This window comes from Chelonoidis abingdonii, chromosome 24 (genome assembly GCF_003597395.2).
Source record: "Chelonoidis abingdonii isolate Lonesome George chromosome 24, CheloAbing_2.0, whole genome shotgun sequence".
Taxonomy (NCBI): domain Eukaryota; kingdom Metazoa; phylum Chordata; order Testudines; family Testudinidae; genus Chelonoidis; species Chelonoidis abingdonii.
Genome location: NC_133792.1, coordinates 12,698,408 through 12,722,127, shown reverse-complemented (window position 1 = coordinate 12,722,127; position 23,720 = coordinate 12,698,408). Strand labels below are relative to the sequence as shown.

At 45.4% G+C, this 23,720-nt stretch overlaps 1 protein-coding gene across 2 annotated transcripts in view; it reads right to left on the bottom strand.

Annotated features, from left to right (window-relative positions):
* Positions 1-17,414, bottom strand: part of EEIG1 (estrogen-induced osteoclastogenesis regulator 1) — a 44,892-nt gene extending 27,478 nt beyond the window's left edge. Inside the window, exons 1-2 of one of the 2 annotated variants that reach the window (XM_032797727.2) lie at positions 17,275-17,414; positions 15,676-16,364 (exon numbers count right to left, since the gene is read on the bottom strand). In XM_032797727.2, coding sequence (XP_032653618.1) covers positions 15,676-15,821 — 146 coding nt within the window. In that variant the 5' untranslated portion in view covers positions 15,822-16,364; positions 17,275-17,414. Of the gene's footprint in view, positions 1-15,675; positions 16,432-17,274 lie in introns of both variants that reach the window. The other variant, XM_032797726.2, reaches the window with a different exon arrangement.
* Positions 17,415-23,720: the final 6,306 nt, after the last annotated feature.

Below are 23,720 nucleotides of genomic sequence, written 5' to 3'. Positions count from 1 at the left end.
ATACTCCTGCTGCATACGTACACGAACTGCAGTCACATACGTACAAGCACCTGCCTACTCACATCCCCTAAAAACCTACCCCCTGTTCATTCAGTCACACATGTTAATGCCAGCCTACAAATGTCTTTTCTCTAAGGCAACTTACTCACAGACAACACAAATGCTAAACCTGATTGCTCAATAAGCTACGACAGCCTTTTGGGGATCAAAGCAAACTAATATAGTATGACACATACATTTTCAAAAGCCCGAGCCCCACTCCCCAGGGCCAAAGCCCAAGCCAGAGGATTTCAAACCTAGGCAATAGGGCTCAGGTTACAGGCCCCCTGCTTGGGCTGAAGTCCTCGAGCTTTGGCCCACCCACTCTCCAGCTTTGGGCCCCCACCCGGCGCGACAAGTTTCAGTCATCTCCCCTACCCCCAGGGATCATGTAGTAATTTTTGTTATCAGAAGGGAGTCGCGGTGCATGAAGTTTGAAAACCCCTGGCTTAGAAGTGAAATATGCTAAGATGCCAGCACTTTCGATATGATGTTTGCTATACGTCAAAAAACTTTACAGCTGATGGCCTCCCTATAGGCACAAATGTCTATTAGGAATTAAGGGGAGATAGAGAGAGATCTTAAGGATTCAGACAAACTCCCTAATTTGTCAAGGTCATTTTTAATGCTAATCCTGTCCTCCATAATGCTTGCAATTCCTCTCAGGCTGGTGTCATGCACAAGTTTTGTAAGCACAGTCTCCACTCCTTTATCCAAGTCATTAATGAAAATATCACATAACACAGCAGGAAAAGACAAAGGTTATGGGGAGAGGACGAAGCCTGTAATAGAAGGCTGAGATACACAAGCAGCAGCAAAGACTGACATGAAGTAAAAATGCAAATCCAAGGTCTTATTGCCACATCTACGGAAACAACGAGAACTGCTTTTGGTCAGAGGCCAGGAATAGAGAAATATCACAAGAACAGAAGAGTCAGTCAAACCGAGGTCACGCTGCAGTTCCAGAGAAGATGTGACTAATGAGAGATGCTGGGTGGGTGACACTCAGTTACTGAGATACAAGTCTATGAAAGATGTGTATATTAAACACTGGGAAATATGCCTTTTTGAATTCTGACCACCATCTACTGAAACACTACCTCCTTCTCCCACTATCACAGCAGCTCCAACCAGCCTAAGAAGAATTTGCCTGCTGTGCTCCCAAACCAAGTTATTGCTCTCCTGTAAGCAAATTCAGATGGACTTACGTTGGTGAGAGCACGGAATTAGGGTCTTTGTTGCAGAGTTAACTTCAGTGACTGGCACACACATATCTGATCATTCAGATTAGTCTAGCCTAGGTGGTCACAGCCACACTTGAGTTACTGTGTCCTCACCGGTGCTGCACACACTTGTGTGTTGCTAGGACTTCTGGGGAGCATATTCCATGTTCCTGTGTGCTGTGGTAAACTGAGCTGCACTATGCTACCTTCCCAGTGAACTGTGGTTAAATTTGTCTGTGTTTCTGGGCACATAGGAGGACTTGTGGGAAGGTGCTGGAAGACTATCAGCACTTGAGTGACTTAGCCTGTGTCCTAACTGCAAAGTTGGGGGGTTACCAGCCTCAGTGAAAGGGGCCCACGAGCTCTATTCTATACACTCACCCAGGCCAGCTAACCAGAGTTTAAAGCACCGAGCTTGGGTGAAAGGGTTTGGGGCATGAATCATAAGCATAATTCCTAATTCTGAACCTTAGAGTCCAAAATGTGGGTGCCTGCATGAAACCTCCAAGCTTAATTACCAGCTTGGATCTTATAGTGCTGCCACCAGCCAAAAATTTCCAGTGTTTGGCTCACTCTGGTCTCCCCAAAACCTTCCCTGGGGGACCCCAAGACTCAGATGCCCTGAGTCTTACCACAAAGGGAAATACCCCCCTCCCCTTGTCTTCTCTTTACTTTCTCCCCAGGCTTCCCCTCCGTGGATTATCCTGGAAGATTACTGTACTTAATACGCCTTTGAATTACAAAAAGACGGCATTTACTCCCACCCTCCTCGTTTTTCCCCTTCCCCAGTCTTTCCCTGAGAGAGACCATAATCCTGTACAGGATTTCGTGAACCCCTAGAGCCTCAACTTTAGAAAGAAATCCAACAGGTTTTAAAAAGAAAAGCTTTTTATAAAAAGAAAAGAAAACAACTAAAAATGTTCTCCTTATCAAGATAACAATATTACAGGCGTCAATTGCTTAAAAGAAAGATATGAATAAACAGCCTATTCAAAAAGAAATACAATTTAAACATCTCCAGCCAACTACACACATGTAAATACAAAAAAAAAACAATAAAAGCCTATTGTTTCTACTTTGTACCACAACTCGTGAAACTGAAGATTAGAAGTGTATTGAAGATGTAAGATCCCTCGTCACAGCCGAAAACAGACAAAAGACAACACAAAGGGACACACCCAACCATTCCCTCCCTGAGCTTTTAAAAATCCGGTTTCCTGATTGGTCCTCTGGTCAGGTGTTTGGTTCCCTTTGTTAACCCTTTACAGGTAAAAGAAACATTTACCCTTAGCTATCTGTTTATGACAGCATGAACAGAAGGGTTGAGGCAACACCTAAGTAAAAGCCCAAATTAATTGTGCAGTGAAGACACACCCTAGGGGTCAGAACTCCTGGGTTCTAATCTCAGCTCTGTCGCTGACTTATCTTTGGGAAAATCATGATCTAAGTAGGATAAGACCAGGGGAAAGGGTTTGAAACCGTTCATCTGAAGCTCTACAACAGGGGTGACCAAACAGTGGCTTGCGAGCCACATATGGCTCTTTTACCATTGAAGTGTGAAAAATCTGATCATATTCCTATTACAGTGTACAAGATGTTGCTGTTACATCACCAGATATACAAGAAAAAGTCCTCTGTGCAAAAACAGACCTCAGAAATTAAGAAAAACCAAGAATCACATGTAAAATAGGCCAAGTTCACCTCTACTGTAATACCACCAACACAACGGGTTTCAATAGCCACTGATTTGGCTCAAGTCTTTAATGCAGGACCTATCAGCATAATGAGCCTGAAACTCAAACCCAGGGTTATTAAAAGCAGTCCAGAGGGAATATCCTGACATGCCTGGGCATGCTCAATGCTGAGTCACTCTCAGGTGGTGCCCAAGTGCACCGTCAGAGTCCACACCACAGTACAATTGAGAACCTTCTCCCATTTGTAGCACATTTTTATCCCATCTGCAGGACGCTTGTTCACATTGCATGCCAACACCCATTTACAGCACTGTAACAATCACCTGTCTTCCTGGCTGTTATCAGATCTCAAGCTGCAGAAATCTATTTCTAGACTTAGCACCTTTCTGAACGTTTCCTAGTACCATGTTATCTTCAGACATTCAGCACCCAGATTTTCCCCCCGCTCTTCGTGTAAACTTGAGAACTCCCTAAACACATCAGGCAAAACTGTCACTCCCAATGTTGCTGTCTCAGAGGCTGATCTTTGGAGAGAACAGCACAGTCAAGGTGTATCCGGCACAGCTAGTCATTCACTCCTTGGATACAAGAGCAAGGGGACATTCAATGAAATTGGAAGGCTGCAAATCTAAAGCCAAAAAGCAGAAATATGTTCTCCACACAAATGGAACCCACCACCACTCAGGGTAGCACTGAGGCTGACTAAGTAGAGTTCGATTGGACATTTATAAACATGAAGCCATCCAGTGTTACTGAAGTATGAATGAAAACAAAAGCCCACATGCTTCAAGGCATAAACCAATCTGACTAATGGGGATTGGTAAGACTCTTTACCTATGGACAGGTGATTCCATTGCTGCCTACAGCAGAGTTCTATTTCTTGCCTCTTCCTTTGAAGCATCTGGTCGCAGCCACTGCTGGAGTCAGGATACCTGACCAGACCGGCCCCAGACTGATCTGATACATGCAATTTCTACATTCCTAAGCCTAGCTATTGCCTGTTTCTATACTGAGGAACACTAGGAATGACCCTGGAAAGATCAGTGCACTACAAGCACCTTAAATTCTGCCCTTGAATTTAGCATGACACAAAGATGGATCAAGACTCAGGAGAAATACAAAGAAAACACAGAGGAGGAATATGAGATCAAGACGACAGCCAAATTAAGGAGAAGAATGGCTGGAGGGATGAAGAAAAGACACCAAAAGGAAGCAGAGTGGATAAAAATAAATGTCTTTTGATTTGTCAAATTTTTTTAATTTAAACACTTTATTTTAAAAAATAAACCTAGTTAAAATTATATTTGAAATTATGACAAATTTATATTAAGGTCTTAATCTATTAAAATTCTTAAATTACTAAATTAAAATCTTTAAATGATTTTGATAGATTAAGTTAAATAAAAAAATATTCAAACAATAAAACTTGAGCAGCAAACTTGGAAAGAGTGAAACCATGAACTGGTGGAAGTCACTGGCTAAGCATCAGCTAACACAGTTTGCTGAAGTGCTAAACCAGTTTTTGACAGCAGTAGACTTTTCTGCAGCTGCAGAAGATGCTGTTTTTCTTCATTTCAGTTTATTCAGCTAGTTTAGTTCAATGACTAGTTCATTCAAAGTTCAGAAATGGACTGGGAGCTTAAAGAGCAGGAAGTCTTATTTTCCTCTTCCAATCTTATGAATAAAAATGAGGTCTGAGACAATCAGATGACTAGTTCTAAAATCGCAAAGAACAGGGTCACCAGAACCAACCAGTTCAATTCACTAACTATAGATATTTCCTTTGCTTATTAAATCAGTTTTAAACACAGAAGTATTTTGATAAACACACTTTTTTCCCTTACATATCCAGCACATTTTAGGTAAGATTTATTTAACTAATAAAAGCCATTTTGTGTGGGAATTTAATCGGGGTTGCGAAACGGTATGGAGGGCTGGGTAGGGAAGGCTGTGGCCCCCCAAACAGCCTGCCCCCTACCCCCATCCACCCTCTCCCACTTTCCGCCCCAACAGCCCCTCTCAGAACCCCCAGCCCATCCAACCCCCACTGCTCCTTGTCCCCTGACTGCCCCCTCCCGGGATCCCCTGCTCCTAACCGCCACCCCCCAGCCCCTTTTGGAATGTAGCCCTGTGAACATGGGCAAAGGACTCAGGAGAAGCAGGGGCAGCCGTGGAGCTGGAGAGAAGCGGCAGTTTCCCCTTCAAAGCACCACTTCTCTCTGGCTGGCTGCACAGCTGTCCGGTGCTCCCCCTGAATCCTCCGCCCACGTTCCCGCCACCCACATCGCCTGTCTGCTCCTCTGCCCCCGCAGTGCATCCCCTCCCCCTGTGCGCGGGATGTGTGCCCAGCCCTGGGTCCCCCTGTTGTTGGGGGGGCCTGTGCCAGGACACCCTGTGTTCATTGGCAAATCTGCCCAAGCCGCGCCGCCCAGCCGTAGCCAGCCATGCCACCACGCTGCCAGCACAGCAAACTGAGGCTGGAGGGGAGGGGCCGGGGCAGGCCGGGAGCTCAAGAGCCAGGCAGGACAGCCCCATGGGCCATAGTCTGTCCATCTCTGAGCTATATAAACACTTAAGTGTGTAAATAGTGCATTCAGGTTATCAAAAAGCAATACCAAATTTAGCGCAAAGGCTCTATTTAGTTGCAAATCAACATTTTAATGGTTACCAAGCAGTGAGAATCATAGAATGTCAGAGTTGGAAGGGACCTCTTGAGACCATCTAGTCCAATCCCCTGCTCAAAGCAGGAGCAAACCCCAGCTTTTTGCCCCAAATCCCTAAATGGCCCCCTCAAGGATTGAGCTCACAACCCTGGGTTTAGCGGTCCAATGCTCAAACCACTGAGCTATTGCTCCCCCAACATCTCTAAGAAAGTAACTGAAGAGTACAAATGCAAAACAAGACTAAAATTGATTTAAATCAATCCATTCTGAAGCGAACCCACTGAAAATCCTGGACACAAGTCTCTTCCATTCTTCTGCCCATCCTCCAAGCCCAAAGACACAAACACCCTTTCTTGTGTAATGTGGCCGTAGCCATGACCCAAGTCCTGGAAAGTTCAGCCCAGGTGCTAAAAAGCTAAGGGGAAAACAAGCTAGTTGAAAAGCAATTCTAGAAGGTTTGTCAAGCTTCATTTTAGCCTCTGAACCCTGCAGCAGTCTTACCCACAAAGTACATTCCAGCAACAGAACTGAAATGAGGGGTGTGTCGGACATCAAGCCTCTTCCTACAAGTACACACCTAGGTGTACGCTAGGCAGAATCTTTCAGCCCACCATGTGGGCTGGGGGTCTCCACTGCTTAAAGCAGAGATATTCAGTGATCAGATTCTCATTAGAGAGCTGCTAGGAAATATTTGGGTTTTGTTTCTTCTGCAGTTTTGTTCTTAAAGCAGAATTGGTGTGTTTAATCTTCCTACAACACAAACCCCAAACCCACTTCCACTCTATTTTGAGAGGGCACTTCCTGTTGATTAACAGCTACAGTAAAACTACCGCCAATCCTAGCCACTCTCTTAGGCTGCAGATGAGCCAGATTATTTTAGAGCAGGGCCAATGTACACCTACCCTCAGCACAGCTACCACCCTTCCGTTTAGCTTCAGGGCCAGGAGACAAGGCCCAACGCAGTCTCTGCTTCCTGGCACATGGAGGATCTGACTTCAGCTCCTTGCCTCTCAGCCCACTTGGACAGTCGGGGTGTGATATAGAGGGAAGTGCAAAGGTGGCAGGACCCTGACCCAGCTTACCCTGTGTCATCCCCTTTCCCCCCATGGACTGGCAGCTGGCAAGACAGACACAGAGCTGAGGTAGTCAGTCCCGGAGCTGCTACGGCTCCACAGACACGGAGGACAAGGAATCATTCACTTAAGACACTTTAGAAACTCAGCTGCCTGCATTTTGTACTACTCAGAGATAAAGGATAGAAGGGTAAGAGAGGCAAAATGTTTCTTAACATGCATCTTTACCAAAAGTGACTCCTCAAAGGAAGCCTTCTAGCCTTCAGTGTTGGTTTCAAGTGAGTTTCAGGGCAAGAGATCCAAGGTGAGGCTGTCTCTTAAGAGGCTCAGCTTCAGAGATCCTACTTAAAGCTCCAGATCTTCTTATTTCAGCTCTGCTAGAACACTTTATCCCACAACCTTTTCTGAGGGCAGCAGCCTGCAGAACCAATCTACAACTGATGTTCAGTTGTTCAGAGTCCCACTTTCTGCACAACCCAGCAAAAGGCTCTTCTTTATGGCCTAACTCATTCCCACTGCAGACTGTAAATACAGGACCCTGCCAAGGTCTCCCTTCACCCAGAGTACTGATAAACTCAGCCACACTGAAGGCATGATCCTCATGTTTTCTAAGCTCAGCTATTGCTGTTTGAAAGGGAAAGCATCCATGCCAGCCATCGAATGCCTTTGCTATGGCATATCAAGAACATGGCGTCTCCCCAACACCGCAGCCTCCTTCCAGACCTCAAGTCTCCTTGTGCTTACTTTTCATTCTCCCTCCTCACTTCCATATCCCATCTCACTTCCCTCATATCAGCCACATCAACACGTCTAGAAGGGATGACCCCATAAGTAGTAAAGGAAAACAGAGACTTTCACAGAAATCAGCAAATTCAGCTCCAGCAGAACAATTCCTTCCTCGCTCATCAACAGGCTACAGATAACCAATGATGCTGTTCCTCCTCTGAACACAAGTGCAACTGTTTGTCTAGTGGGAAGTGCCTTCCAAACCAAGGCACTTAAACGAAATTCAAAGCCCAGCTATATGGTATCGAAGACATTAACTCCTGACACAGTGATAACAGTGATTATATACTATGCCTTCCAGCCAGTGCAAAAAGAGACGTGGGCAAAGAGCAAAAGTCAGCAGGAAAAGAAAGGGAGTTTCTCTAAATCATGTGTGCTAGGGTGGGACAAGGCACTGACACCTCTCACAAGAAGAGTTAAATTACTGGTCTGAGGTCCTAGGCCCGTACCAGAGGAAAACACTATTACCAGACCAAGAGTCCAGCATGGACCCAATAAGATTGTGGGCCAGTATTTGACGAGCCAAAGCTACAAAACAATTTTTATCCACCCGAAAGGAGCTTAAAATCCCAATTTTCTAACGGCATACAGCAATGAATCCACAAGGAAGCACACCAAACAAATCCCGTTAGATACAGGAGATTGCATATCCAGACATGTCATCTTCATCCTCCCACAGACATGATCCTCTCCAGTCAAGCAGGCAGGGAGCCTGGATGCCTGGGGTGCTCCAAAGACACATGCCAATGTTTAGACTTCCCCAGAAGGAAAAGTGGTTTCTGATTTCGAAGAGCAGAAGTGGGTGTTTTTTCCCAGAATACTCAAACAGCAGATGCAATTTTCTGCAATAAAATATAAGCCGCCCTGGTATTAATCTAGAAACCAGTACTAGAACAGTTTGGCATGGGCAACTTATAGCCTATTAAAATACCAGCAGATGTGCCCCAAAACCACAAGGTCCCAAAGGCACACATGTATTGCTCAAACAGATTACAACTCACCAAGAGAGATGAACCAAAAGCTGGTTATTCTTTCCCCTCTAAAGGTTTGTAACTATCCTCCTAAATAAAGGGAAGGAGGATTTATCTCCCAGGTTTCTGTGCCCCCCTCTCATCTCCTGCACTGGGCCTAAATCCACAATGGAGTGGACAGAAGATACTGCAACTTTTTAAACAACAGGGTCACAGGTTCCCTACCCCCGCTCTAGAAAATTTATTTCTAGTGGGCAATTTTTGAAATATGGGCTGCTCAAAGTCATATGGGAAAGGCTGTAAGTGTTAGCTGGCAGAGCAAGCACTGGTGCTGGATCAGTGATCAGAAAGGAGTGGAGAAAAATGTGATCCTTGTCCCATCATGTCTACTGGAGCTTTCCACGGCATGTCAGTTACAGAGAATAAAGTCACACTCCATCTTCTGTCATAGAACCCCGATCTCAGAGGCACCAGGCAGGACAGGAAGTCAGAGCTATGGCATCTACAGGACTATCCTTACACAACAGGATATAGCCCCTATAGCAGGAAAGTTTTCACATCGTTTTGCAAAAGGTTAACAGAATTCTTCAACTGTGACCTACAACAGGAACAGACTGGCTTAGCATTAGGCAACAGCTCAGAATGAAGTTTCTGTGAGATGCCGCAGGTGTATGAGCTACAGGCATACAAAACCACAGGCTGGGGAAGTATGAAGAAAATGTGATATAAACACAGCAGCTCCGAGGTAGCTTGGAGACGGCACCGCACCTGACTGTTCGCAGTCAGCTCACAACAATCTGCCATTGTATCTTACTTTATTTCTCCCTCCTGGTTTCTTCAGCGCTGGCTTCCTCTGTCACTCCCATCTTACTTCGGTCAGTGGAAAAGACTTCTCTGTAGGTCTTGCTATCTGGATTTTCCCTACCTCATTGACTCCGTTGGGTTTAAAACCTCAGATGAAGACTGTTTTTCTCTATTGTCTATACATCTTAGTTTCTCTCTATGTTGTTTTCTAACTCTTAAAGCAGAGGCCCCCGAACTGTGCGGCCTTCAGCAAGGGGGGTGTGACGGGACCTGGGCCAGCACCCACAGGGGGTGGCAAGGGAGAGCCACCCAGCCCCTCCCTGCCCCCATCTCTGCTCCAGTCCCACCCACGCCTGGCCCCGTTCCCAGCCCAGGGCTGAGACTGGGGACAGGGCCTCACCTGGCCATGGGCTCAGCTGCTGGCCCCCATTGCAGTCTGGTTGCAGCCTGACCCCTGGCCACAGCTCCGTCCTCACTCCACCTCCAGCTGTGGCCCCAGCCTCGGCCCCTTAGTCCTATCTACGTCCCCTTCCCTCGAGCCTTGGCCCCATTCCCAGCCTGCTGTGTGTGATGGATCGGGGGGGAGGGAGCATGACCCTCTAAAGTCTGGAGACCACTGTCAAAGTGTGTGTGTATTGGTATGGTCTCTTAAGCAGACAGTATCCTGAATTAGATTGTGTTGTATCGTATAGGAGAGCTGTTTCCACCAGACTGCATTCAAATGCCTCCTCCATTAAGGCCCCCAATGTCATTCCTCAGCCAGTAGCTGAGAATTGTGCCCTCAACTCCTGTATCTGGTGATGTTGTTCAGGGCTATCAAGAGCTTTCTGTCTCTGCACAAGGAAGGCCTTTCCTTCCAGCTACGCTTGCAGCGAGAGCACTTCAGAAATCACCCTGCTGCATGCACTTGCAGATGCTGGGATGAAGCAAGCCTGGCTCTACTACACAAGGAGTTGCCCAAATTCTGCCCTCAGTCAGACACCCTCACCTCAGAAATCAGTGGGATCTCAAGAGAATAACCTATGGCAGAATTTGGCTGCCCCATCCTGTCCCATCATTATAGACAATTATTTTGCTAATGCTGGCAGGGACTAACTATGGAGGGTGATTGTGTAATTCCCTACACTTAAAGTGTGACATACCTAGACTATGTGGAAACAGGTTTAAATCCCAGCAGGACTGAGTCAGCCCTTCATCCACTGAAGAACTGGAAGCAATGTGCCACATTTTGCTCTTTCAGACAAGACCTTGATAAAAAAAGCATCTTGCCTATTCCGTGTGGACATGAAAGACCTCATGGCACATTTTAAAAAAGCAGAGGTTTGCCCTGATGTTCTTGCCCAGACTTCTGCATCTTCCTCTGCTGTGTGGGGTGCTGAGTACTGTACTCCCTTTGACCCCAGAGGCAGCTGCATTTCAGTGGTGCTGTACAAGTGCAGCTGTAAAGTGCTTCGGTATCCTTTGGGGGAAGGAGTTATCTAAAGCAAACAGATTTTTCATCCGGAAGAGCAAACAAAGTCACTGCTACACTGAGAGCCAGACCCTAACTCAAATGGGACCATCAGCTACACCAAGTGCATCTCCAAACGCCAGCTACTTTGCCTTCAGTTTCTCTGGGGTAAGTTTGTGAACACTGCAGTCAGCAGAGGAAGTGGCCTTAGACTCTTATAGCACTTAGCTGAAAGTCATAAGACTCCACATCAGCAACTTCCTCAGCCCAACCTACAGCACGGAAAAGCCTCCTAATGAGCCAGACCACCCTAACGGGGTCAGCGCTTCCTGGATCACAACTCCTCCACTTCACTTTGCCAATGAGCAGCTGTTAATTTGTGGAAGAAAGAAAGAGGAAAAAATTAGTCCCCTGGCCTAAGCTAGAGTTCAAGTGTTAGAGCAGTGGCCCCCAAACTTTTAGGACACACCCTACCTTACCTGTAATGGACTCTGTCCACCCCCCAGAGCTATGGTCAGGTGCTGGGTCCAGGAGCAGAGGCTGGAGCCAGAGCTGCAGATGGGGCTGGGTCCAGGAGCAGAGCTGCAGATGGGGCCAGAGCTGTGGCTGGAGCCGTGTCCAGAGCCAGTGGCTGAGGCTGGAGAACTAGGGCAGAGCAGGACTAGGGGCACTCTCTGCCCACCCCCGATGGCGGTTGGCCTGGGTCCCACTATGCCCCGTGAATGTTCCTTCATTCCCCGCTAGGGGGGCATGCCCTACAGTTTGGGGATCACTGAGCTAGAGGCACTGAGGAAACCAAGCTAAGATGCTACACCAGCCAAAAGGAGTATGGTCTTTAAGAAACTAGAACTATCAACTGAATTTAATGGAACAGATAGATGGTTACGTGCAAGAGATTCTCCACCTCCAGGGATGAATGGAAGTGTCCTGAAATGGCTCAGTTCTTGCAGAACCCAGATCACATGGACAAGCATTCCACCTCGAGAGTCATTGGTTGCAGACTCCCACAAATCTCAGTCTTCTCCCTTAGAATATTCAACACCAATATGAAACTACTGGAGAGCCAGCAAAACCACACAGGCTAAAGGGTCAGCCATAGGTGGATGACACCTGGCACTTCAGCTCTTTTACATCAGAGGTAGACAGCACTGTCCCCCAGCTTTCTGAATGGATAGCCAACATCAGCACCTGGATAAGGGGCATTTGGCTATCACACAACTCAGACAATGCTGTGGTAATGCTGTCTCTGTTTTGAATATCTCATTAACCCTCAACTTCTAATGTCAGTTTCCAGCCTGTGTCCCCCTTTGGGGTTTATTGGTGATACTGGCTGATCATGCAAGCCCCAGGGGAGGTCCACTTCCACCTGAAAGTGGCTAGAGGACTGAGCCTGATCCTATCGTAGAGAGAGTGGCTGTGGTGATGTATGCATTTGAGATCTCTAGATTAGGTTATTGTAACACTGAAGATGAAAGGTACACACCTTGGAAAAGCTTTAGCGGGGAAAAAAATGCAGCAGCTGATCTGCTTAGAAAGACCAGTGGCCATGAATACATCATGTTGATGCCCTGCTCTTTATTTCTATTTTGAATACTTGGGAGGCACTCTGATACAACAGTGATTGAGGATTTTTAAATACCTTGATCGTATACAGCTGAGAGGCATATTGATAGAGCTGTGTAGGAAAACTTGCACAGCACCTGCTTGCCCTATGCCTGGCTCTAAAAAACAGTGCTTTCATGAACACCAGGTTCTGTACTCCAACGAGACAGCACTAAACCAACACAAAACAATAGCCTGCACTTCCACCAGATCACTGTAAATGGACATTGATAAGATAAATCTTATCCTCACAGGACTCTTCCAGGCTGTATTAGGAGAGGACTTGATTAAGGGGGAAAATGTGAAAAGGAATTTACAGCTTGCAAGTTCATACTGTAAGATCACAAAGTCCTAATGTGGACCGCCAAGACAGCTTGTGTGCATAAGAGGGCACACTTCTGAAAATGAGAACTCCAAACCAGCTGGAAACGCTCACGGGACTTGGAGCTTTTCCAGGATAGTCTGAATTCCTAAACGCGTTAAGTCATAATGCATTTTGGACAGGTTCCCCTCTTAGCTAGGCTGTTTTGCGTCTGCCTCAGCCAGAGGAGCTACTGGCTACAGTTTCAATTAAAGGAGAGGGTTCCAGACTTAGGGCTTTAACATTCTCTGGCTGGAATCGGCATGCCCCACAACCCAGAGGGCCTCCTCCAACTCTACAGCATGGAACAGGACCATGTATATGCAGTTCAGGTTGGAACACTCTTGGAACAAAGATATGCTGCTGGGATATGGGAATAAAGCTTCCTAAACTTCTCCTTTACACAGTTTGGGTTATTAAACTGCTTGGCCACATCAATCTGACCCAGTTAATGCTACTAAGTGAGATCATATATGCCTCCTCCCTGAACTCTCACCAAAACTTTCACACTTGTGTCCATGGGTTTCTTAACTAAAAGTCCATGGCAAGTACCAGGAGAGAGATGTCTCTTTTGCGGGTCAGTTTCCAAAAGAAGGAATTCTTCCACTGAAACCCCAAAAGGGCTCCTTCTATATCAAAAACTGGCCTAATCTGGGAAATTTCCTTACAGTTTTTAAAACCAGTTCAGCTAAGCCAATTTTAAAATCCATTATAAGTCTTCCCTATGGTACACAGGCTTCCTTAACCAAATGTTGTTTCCACCTCTCTTCTTTCGGACGGGTCATGGGTGGAGCGCAGTGGCAGCTGTTCTGCTTCCCCAGTCATGAAAAATTTCTGTAGAAGGGAATACCTGACATTCTATTGCCGATGACAGTCAGCATTTAGAAGTTGTACAGTGGTTGTGTACCACACCATAATCAACACAGCAAGAATCTCCCTTACACTAAATGGTTTGCCCAGCAAGCACCTTGGGATCCAGTCTCTTCTGGAAATGTTCTGGTGCCAAAAAAAGAATCACAGCCTCTAGCTAAATTCTTAGTCACATATAAACTTCCAATTCAGCATGGATCTAATCTCTCTTAATTCCCGCTAACGTTTCCTCAAATCTTTAGAATTTCAAAAGGGTCACAGTAAAATGGAAAAGGCAGTAAACTAAGGCAAGTCTGGGAATCCTCAGTACACGGTAAGCCTACTTCTTCTGGCAATTCCTAGAAGATTGTTTCTTATAATTAGAGAGACTGCAAGAGACCAAGGTTTGGAAGAGCTCAAATGAATTAATCCCAATGAGCCTAGTATCTTTTCTAATAGGAACAGGTTTCCCACATGCTTTCAGTTAGACCAAAGACAGACTATGGGAAAGGCAGCAAACCCAACATCCTGCTTCCCCTTTTGCTGGTTTATGAGCAGTCAAGCGGAGTCAGAGTAAGGTATGCATTTGGTTTAAATTACAGATGATCTCCGCAAGCACCTGAACATGCAGAGAAAACTCCTGAACCTCAAACAGCTAAAAAAAACTCACATAAAATGCTGACCCACAAGGCTGGAAGTAGCACCAAACCTGCACTCCTGCAACCTGCTTTCTAGGACAACAGGAAGAATCTTGAAACCTAGTCTGGGAGCCCAAGTTCACCTGGAATAGTTTCCAAATAAATGAGCTGATCTAGGAAGTAAAGGGGTTAATTCCTTCCCAAGCTCACATACAGCTAAAATTCCTGAGATAAGCTACTTCTACCAAACCCAGGAATCTAACTGGGAGAAAATTGCAAGGAAGAGTTATTTTGATAGACTTTTTCCTGGGAGGAACTCACTTAGGGTCTGTTTTTCCAGAGGTGCAGCAGCTCCCACAACCTTAAACTAGAGTTGAGGTGTTCGACACTTCTGCAAAAATCAGGCCTTGGTGCTCAGACACACATAGATGTTTGCAAGGTAGAAAAGGTTTACAGTTGGCCAGTAAAAACCCTTTCCTCTACAATGGAACAGCTCCCACCATTCTCAGTATACAGTGCCATAAGAGCCTCTGGAGACCAAGTGACACTAACAGCTACCTTGAAATAAGATTAATTATGCTTGGGTTAATATAAAAACAGATTTTGAAAACTACTGAAGGCTGTCCTAACCATACTGAGGCAGTAAGTCAGCAAGTCCAGGGCTGTTTTGAAATTTGTGTTTGCATAGCAGGAGGTGATAATCAATGTGCATAGATCGCAACAAAACAGATTTTGATTAGCAGTTTGTAGTGAGAGTGGGGACAAAGACCCCCCAAGCAGGCAGAGAGAATCTAAGCCAATCCACAACGGGAAAGGGGCCTTATAAAAGAATTCTACAGAAGTAGCCCAAATGTTACAGATTACATTATTGCTGCAGTGTTTTGCTCGTTAAAGAAGAGTTACAGCAAACAAGAGGCTCAACGGCACTCATCGAGAAAATAAACCATGGTTTTGAAACTAACAACATTAACTTCCAGGCAGCCGTTTCCCTTTGCATGGCAATTTGCAATGCAAAGCAAGGTACTTCAACCCTTACCAAGGACAGTAATTTATAAGCAAACAGGGAGAGAAAAGTTGAGCAGGGTTCATTTGATCAGTTTAGATGCAATTTTCTACTAAGTTTCTCATTAGGCAAAAGTACAGTTTGGTTATTTCTTTCATATGTAGTATGTATGAGCTTTTTTTCCCCTCTTTTTTGGGGGGAGGGGAGGAGGAGAGACTTGTAAACCAAAGTGTTCATCAACAGACCCCAATATTTTTCAGAAATGTCACCCCCACACAGCTGAAGAATTCAATTCAATTCTGATCAGAGGCCACACACATACAGCTGGCCAACAATGACCAGACTCAGGGCTATGACCAGATGGGAGAAGAGAAATGGCATGCACTAGGATTATTAAAATCACGTGGAAGAGGCAGGCAAGTGTTAGCAACATACTTAACAACTCAGTCCAACACAATTTAACCAGGAAAGGAGGAGTATGAGGGTGGTGAGAAGAGAGAATTACACAGAGCCTCTTACCTGGAAGACAAACTAGCAAAGTCCCCTCCATCCAGCAGCCTGATTTTGCAGAACAGAACACCATTCACAAAGGGAACAGCCGTCAGCTCCTCCAGCGTGAAACTAGTCTGAAATTTAAACTTCTTTTTCTTCATCAGGAAAGCCATGGGCAGGCTCAGTGAGAAAAGTCCAGGAACTCAGAATAAAATCAGAGTCAGAGAGCAGCTTCTCAAGATGCACACAGATAAACAGAGGAACAGGCAGTTGTTTCAGGAGTGTGAGGAGAGTGTAAATTTCAGTTCAATTGCAATGACCGCCCAGCTTTAAATGCACAATCCTCTTCTCTCTTTGGTGGTCGGATCTGGCTGTGGGATCATTGCCCTGGCAGACTTCAGGTGAGGAGGAAGAGAACAGAGTAAACCTCTGGAACATCTCCAAGGAGGAAAAAGAGGGAGAAAAATCCAAGCTCCGGACCAGCAGGAGCTCCCCTGGCTGCAGTTCTCGTGTTTAGAGGAGGTGATGCTTTGTGTCCATCAGGCCCCATTCAGAAGCCATCTCTGATAGGAGAAAGTCATCCTGAACTTCTGTCTGAGGAAGAAATCTTGGGTCTAGAGAACGCACATTCAAGGCTTCCCGGTTTCAGTCTCCTCCCCTTGTGAGACTACATTACCCAGGTCTCTGCTATCTGTTGTTACTGTTCCAACAGGTCTCTAACGTCAAGCAGGGAGAGAAACGTGTCAATTAGTCCCAACCAGCCCTGGGCTCCTCCTCTAAAACCTGTTTAGGTGGATAAGATTCTGTTCAACCTCATTGCAATCTAAGGAGGAGGAATCCAGTTCGCCTGCTTCAGAGATCCCTTTCCCCCTTTAATGCCTACTGCCATTTTTCCTGCCCCCGGGATGCTCTCTATTTTGCAAGATGTGTTTAATCCTAATCTGTTTTAGAACGATTTTTATCCATAGATCTCAAAGCAATGTATAAAGGAAGGCAAGTCTAACAGTTGAGCTGGTGAACAAATTGGGGGTGGGGGAGGCAGAGAAGTCAGAACTCTTTGGGAAGTTTCAAAAAAAAATTTCTTCTTCGTATTTTTCCAACTAGCGCTAATGATAAAGCCCGTTCCCCCTGGTTCCCCCTGGTTCCCCCGAGCGAGTCCTCACGTAAGCAAAGTTCATGCGGCCGGACCCATTTTCACCAGTGCCAATTTAAACCAGCGGAAAGCGAATGTAATACACACTGCCTGCTGCAAGGGGAGCTGGCGGCAAGTGCCTGTCTACACTAGGGGGTCTGACACCGGATTACACTAGGGCTGTGCTTGCGCTGTCCCATTCCCTAGCGCAGCGACACATGCGATGAGCCGAGTCCGGTCTCTGCCCGCCTCCGCCTCCCCGTGCAACCAGCCCAGCCCGGTCTCTGGTGCCGCCGGCGGGGGCCGGAGCAGCCTGGATCCTACCGCAGCCCCCGCCCGCGGAACCGCCTGGCCCGGGCGCTGCTCCCCCGTCCCGGTTCCGGCTCCCGGCCCGGTTCCGCTCGGCCGGCCGCGCTCTGCACCGGGAGCGAAAGCGCCCCAGGGCCAGGCGAAACCCGCCCGGCGCCGGGACCCATCCCCGGCCCCGCTCTCACCTTCTGCCCGCGCCGCAAGCCGCCGCCGCCGCCGTCCGCCTGCACCGCAAGCCCTGCTAGCGCGCCTACGCCAAGTGCGCCAAGTCACGCTAACGGCGTAGAGGTGGCAAGCCCAGCGGGCCCACCAGCTTCGAGAATACGAAAGCTCAGACAACATTCCCCCCTCCCTTTCCTTCCCACGGGGGCTGGGGGAGGAGGTAGAAGCCGGCGACCATCGGATTGGACAGAGGCAAAGGGAGGGACTCCTAGCCCTGGATTCAGATTGGCTGCTAAAGCACGACTAGGGGAGGAGGGAGTGCGCTGTGGGCTTAGTGATTGGAGGAGGTAACTATCAGTCTTCTTAAAAACCATCCCTTTTCTCCATGGGTCAGGTGGAAGAGAAAGGGGAGGGGGAAGAGGAGCTAGACAAGGGAGGGGGAGAGGATGAGGGGGAAGGGCAGCATGGTTCCTCCACACCTTGAATACTGCGTGCAGATGTGGTCGCCCCATCTCAAAAAGGATATATTGGAATTGGAACAGAGTCAGAAAAAGGCAACAAAAATGATTTCGGGTCTGGAACGGTTTCTGTATGAGGAGAGATTAATAAGACTGGGGCTGTTCAGCGTGGAAAAGAGACGGCTAAGGGGGGATATGATAGAGGTCTATAAAATCATGACTGGTGTAGAGAAAGTAGATAAGGAAGTGTTGTTTACTACTTCTCATAACACAAGATCTAGGGTCACCAAATGAAATCAATAGGCAGCAGGTTTAAAACAAATAAAAGGAAGTATTTCTTCACACAACACACAGTTAATGTGTGGAACCCCTTGCCAGAGGATGTTGGGAAGGCGAAGACCATAACAGGGTTCAAAAAAGAACTAGATAAATTCATGGAGAATAGGTCCATCAATGGCTATTACCAAGATGGACAGGAATGGTGTCCCTAGCCTTTGTTTACCAGAAGCTGGGAATGGGTGACAGGGGATGGGTCACTTGACTTGATGATTACCTGTTTGTTGGCCACGGTCGGAAGACAGGATAGTGAGCTAGATGAACCTTTGATCTGACCCAGTAGGGCTGTTCTTATGGAAGGGAAGGGGGGAGAGAAAAAGAGGAAGAGATGAAGAAAGGTAGAGGAAAATCTGACTGGCAGATAAAGGGTAGAAGAGGGGGCTGGAATCAGAAGAAGAGGGGGAGAAAAGTTAGGTGAGGATAAAAAGATCTAAAATGGAGAGCAAGTCAGGGAAAATGAGAGGGACAGGACCATGCAGGAAATGGACATGGCAGCATTGCCACTCCTTCAGTAAATCACCAGGCAGGCTGCCCCCAAAATCACGAGATGGGCTTAGAAAGCACAAGATTTTTAAAGCAATAATACGTTTGAGCGGCTTTGTTTGCCTTTTGGGATTGGAGATTCTAGGGGTGCACTCATGTCATGGTTTCTAGCTTTTCTGTGCAGCCATCAGGGGTAGAAAGTTACTTTTATTTCTAAATGAAAGCTGAGAGTCTCACCTAATCACGTGACTTCAGGAGATGGTGCCTAACTCCTGCTGATTTCACCTAAATACCTGAGAGGATGTGGGCCTAGGTCTTTAAAGAAAACCATCAAATATCATGAGGATTGTGATAACTTATTGGTGATAACAATAACACTTACACTTAGCCCTTCCATAGCACTTTACATCTGCCCCAAGCCCTTAATTCACACAGCTCTCTGATCCCATTATCTTTTATTGGCCTGGATTCAGGAAGGTCCTTAAGCACATTCCTAACTTTAAACTTGTAAATAAGTTATATTACTATTTATGTATCTTTTTGTATTGTGGTAGTGCCTAGGCGGTCCAGTCATGGTCCAGGTCCCCATTGTGATAGGACCAGTACAAACACAGAACAAAAAGATGGTCCCCATCCCAAAGAGCTTACAATCATCATTGGAACTTATGGACTTGATGTTAGGGATGTGCTTAAGGGCCTTCTAGAATCAGGGCTATTACCCACATTGCAAAGATAGAGAAACTGAGGCCCAGAGAAGGGAGGTGACTTGCCCAGTGTCATACAGCATGTCTGGCAGAGACAGGATGAAAACCCGGGAGTCCTGGCTTCCATTGCCAATTTCCCATTAAAGATATAGAATCACTGCCTCTAATCACTAATGCTGACAATACCAAGAACTATTAAATTATTTCCCCCAGTAGGAAATCTTTTTACAGTGATGGAAAAAGCACATGGAAACTTACTTGGACCCAGTGATGTCTTCAGGTCTGATTAGGATGAACACTTTGGCCATGCTGATTCTTGCTAACACGCACAGGGTTAAACTGATTGCCAAATTCAGGGTCAGGAATTATTATTTTCCTCATGGCTCACGGCCTCTTGGCAGGAGCCTATGAGGTGAATGTGATGGAGGGGGTTAACTTTTCAGCACAGCCTTGAGCAGGGGGGAACCTTTTTAAGATTAAGGGGTTGTATCCCACACCTTGTAAATTGATGTTTTGTGCTTACAAGAGCAACCAGGCATTGGTGGATACTGACTCTTTCCACCTCCTATTTCTCGATATAATAGAAATGCTGTGGTGAAGAGTCAGATCTGCTGGACATTTTAAATCTGCCAAGCTGTGAAAGGCATGGGGGTCCTTGTAGAATTTTGGAAGCATTTCAAGGTTACCTTTCCTTTTGAATGCTTTCTGTAAGATCCACTGTCAGAAGTATGGAATATCCACTTCCATCGCTGGAGAAAGGATTAATCCTCCCTTTAGTAGGCCACTAAGGATATCTATTGTGATTCACTCTAGTAAATCACTCTCCTAAGGACTTATCTCCTTTGTTTATAGCAACAGGGCTGGATGGTAAAATTTACAGAGATTTTAAGCTCTGCTGTTCTCACGCATATTTACTCTACAGCTTTGTCAGAAACAGCTCTTGAAAACTCAATGTTTGCTTTATAATTAATTGAATAATGTGCCTGACATTAAAAATAAATTAACTTGGAAAAATGCCCAGAGAATTGCTGAACAGTCTGCAATACAACAACTGTAGTTGGATTCTCAGGGATATATATATATCTAAGAAAGGAAGCTTCATGAAACTGGGATTAAACTCTTGGGACACAGATTCTTTATTATTCTGAAACTCTCCATGTTGGTATTTCTGTATTTTTACTGCACATTTGTGTCTCGATAAATTAGAATCTTTAAAGGGCCAGTAATTAGGAAAGCATGGTTTGGGGTGTACTGATGAGCGAAGATGTAATTGAGTAGTTAGTTCCATCAAGATATCAAAGGGAATATAATGAAAGTATATGGCATCTCCAAGTCCTTAGTTCTTTAGACTGAAGCAGGTGCAAAATGCTGCTCCACACCTTCCCACAAGTCAGGAGCTGCACGGCTACATCACTCCATCCTCAACTCCACTGACAGCACATTACTTTCAGAATTCAGGTCAAAATTGCTCACTTTGGATCAAATGTATATATATGGTATATCCATATAAATTAAGAGAGTTATCTCAGAGATTAAACTGACCCATAGGGCCAGATCTTCAGGTCTGTCTATGCTTTGTTCTGCAAAGGACCAAAGAAAGGGTGGGCCGGGGTAAATGTGACCTTTCCCTCCTCCCAGGCCTGAGGAAAGCCAGGGTTTGCTTTGGTCCAACATACAAGTTAGAGGAGCCTCCCGGATGCCCTAAATTGTGTTGGTTTTTAACCACCACATAGAACACACTACATTTTGGACACATTCCTCTTCCTGAGATGCCCCTTATTCAAAGGAGAGGGGTTTGTACAGCTGGCTGTGGTGTTTCTACACAGCACTCCTTGATTTCATCACACTGAAGCAATCCTCAGCTGCTCAAGCTCTGGCCCATTGTTTTTAAGTCCCTGATTGCCTTGCTCCGTCCTTTTTAAAAATCTGAACTCCTCTTTCTTCCTCAAAAATGATTATATATCAGAGGAATTAGACTGGTTTTGTACAGAACCCTGGTTACACCTAATTTAGTGAACAGAATCTAGCTCTGATCCCTTTTGGACAATATTATTGCTCTGAAGAATATGCTACATCAGCTTGTTCCGGTTAGACAGGAGGCTTGGAGGTGACCTATGGACGTGTTCATAACTATGGAGGTGTATAATAGAGTGCACTGGGTAGCAGGATATAAAAGTGAGGAAATGGAGAGTGAATTCAAGCAGAACAAGTAGCTGTGAAGTTGCCAAGTAACGGCTACCAATGATTACAAGTAGGAAATAATTTTAAGAGACAGAAATATATTTTGGGGGATGGGGAGAAGAGGGAAAAGGATTGAGGGAGATAGTGAGAAATCAAGGAAAATGTGAGGTGAGATAAATTTGAAGGGGGCTGGGCTGGATAAAATGAGACTAGATAGATAGATGGATAGATAGATATGGTCAGTAAAGTGTGCAAAGCATTTGGGGATCCATTTAGTTCTATTACTTAGACTGGAGGTCTCCAATTAGTGTATCACCAAGCTTTGTAAAATAGATCGTTTCCTCCTCTGGAAAACATAACCGGATTTGAAGCCAAACACCAAAGACTTGGAAATCAAATTATATACTGTCATTGCTACAATACAAGCATAGTAATAGACCTGTTCCACTACAGCTTATAAATACAGTTATAATAGCTTTAATCAGTTTTCAATGTTACTGTATAAGGAATATAACTGTTATCACAAAATTAATTATGCTACATAAATGTATTCTTCATACTGCTGCCAAATACTGTATATGCCTACAATGCACCTGCTTTAGGTACCCATACCAGATACTGTGGGATAGGTACCTGCACTGCTTCTGCAATGCTTGCAGAGAGCTCTGTGTGCGACAGTAGTGACCCCACACCAGGATGGCTAGTGGGAACACACTGCATTTGTTGCACCTTGCATCACCAGTGCAAGCTGCAACAGAGTAATGTCTCTAGTGCAGAGGAGGCCTCAGTGTCAAGTTACTCCAGAGAGATGCACCCCATTTATAGAGCTCAGGAGTTGGAGAGCTACTGGGAGTGGTGCACAGGAAAATGTATGCCAATCCTCATTAGGTAGGATTATCCTGTGTTACTGAGTTACTCTAATCTTGTATCTTCTCAGCTTAATTTAATAGCAGACTGTGAGCTCCTCTTTGATCTGCTGGTATATTTTATTAGCTCCGTATGTTAATAATATTTATGATAATAAAGGATCATGAATTGATTTCACGCTTACCATACCAGCCAAGTTCATAAAAGTTGCACACTGGGAACACAGATAAGCCCAAGTAGTATGCTCCTGGTTTGAGGGGATTTGGGACTAGTCATGGAGAAAAGGGAGCATATGAATCTGGAATCAGTGGATTCCTTTCTCTGAGCCCATGGACAAACTCAAATCTCCAGCTGCATAACCTTTCTTATTTACTGGTCTCAATATCTTCCCTTAATGTCTTTGGTATGTAAAGTAGCTCATAGGAATCTCGCTTTGTTTCTGGGATGCACATCAACAGAAAAGAATGGAGTTTGTTTTCTCCTTCTGACATATTCCAACTTGCATCTGCTGTGCCTGAAGCCTTTGTCTTGTTTATAGAATACAGACTTATGTTTATAGCACATGGCAATGGTGTGATGCATTCACACTAGGTATGGAGTTTTGCATCCATCCTAAAGTTCCTGGCCCTGCTCCTGGGAGTCTCACACAAGCAGGTGCATGACAACAACCATGGCACATAACATCTATCTACACCTATTCACATTTTTATTTGTTCCAGTGGGTGCTACAAATGGTTCTGTCTTGCACAAGGAGCTGTGCATGTGCTGCAAGGGCTAGGAACTATATCCATCACACTCACCTGCCGATGCTATCATAGCAGTCACCAGATCCCCTCTTCCTCTTCTTCTCTACCTTTCCTCCAGCCACTATCAGATCTCAGAGGTTCTAGGCGAGAGAAACTTTTACTGAACTCCTTTTATTACCAGTCATAAAGTGCAATTGATCATTTATTTATCAGGCTTCTGCCAGTTACTTTTATGAGTGTCATGCAAAAATGGAAGGGCCTGAAACGCTTAAGACTTTCATACCTAGCTAAACACAATAGGCCAAATTCAGACTTGATCTCACTTCCTGTGCAGTTACAGCACAGATGAATTTGGCCAAAATAGGCTTGACAGTTAAGCTTTAAAAAAAAATACCACAGGGGGGAAAAAACTTAAAGACAAAAATTCAAATCAAGATCATTTTGCACCTTTCTTATCACTTTGCCAGTTACTAGCAACAAAACTATTAAGTAAATGCACACCAGATATACAGGAGATACAGACATATCATGTGCTATGCTTATCCATCCCTTTTCTTGTAAATGCATAACTCATCTGTCTTTATATCTAGTTTGTCCCTTTTGTTCTGTAGTAAACTTGTTTACTAGAAATACTGTTCATTACTGAGCTCATCAAAAAAGGGAGTTCCAAATGTTCAAGCTCTTTGTTTTTGCT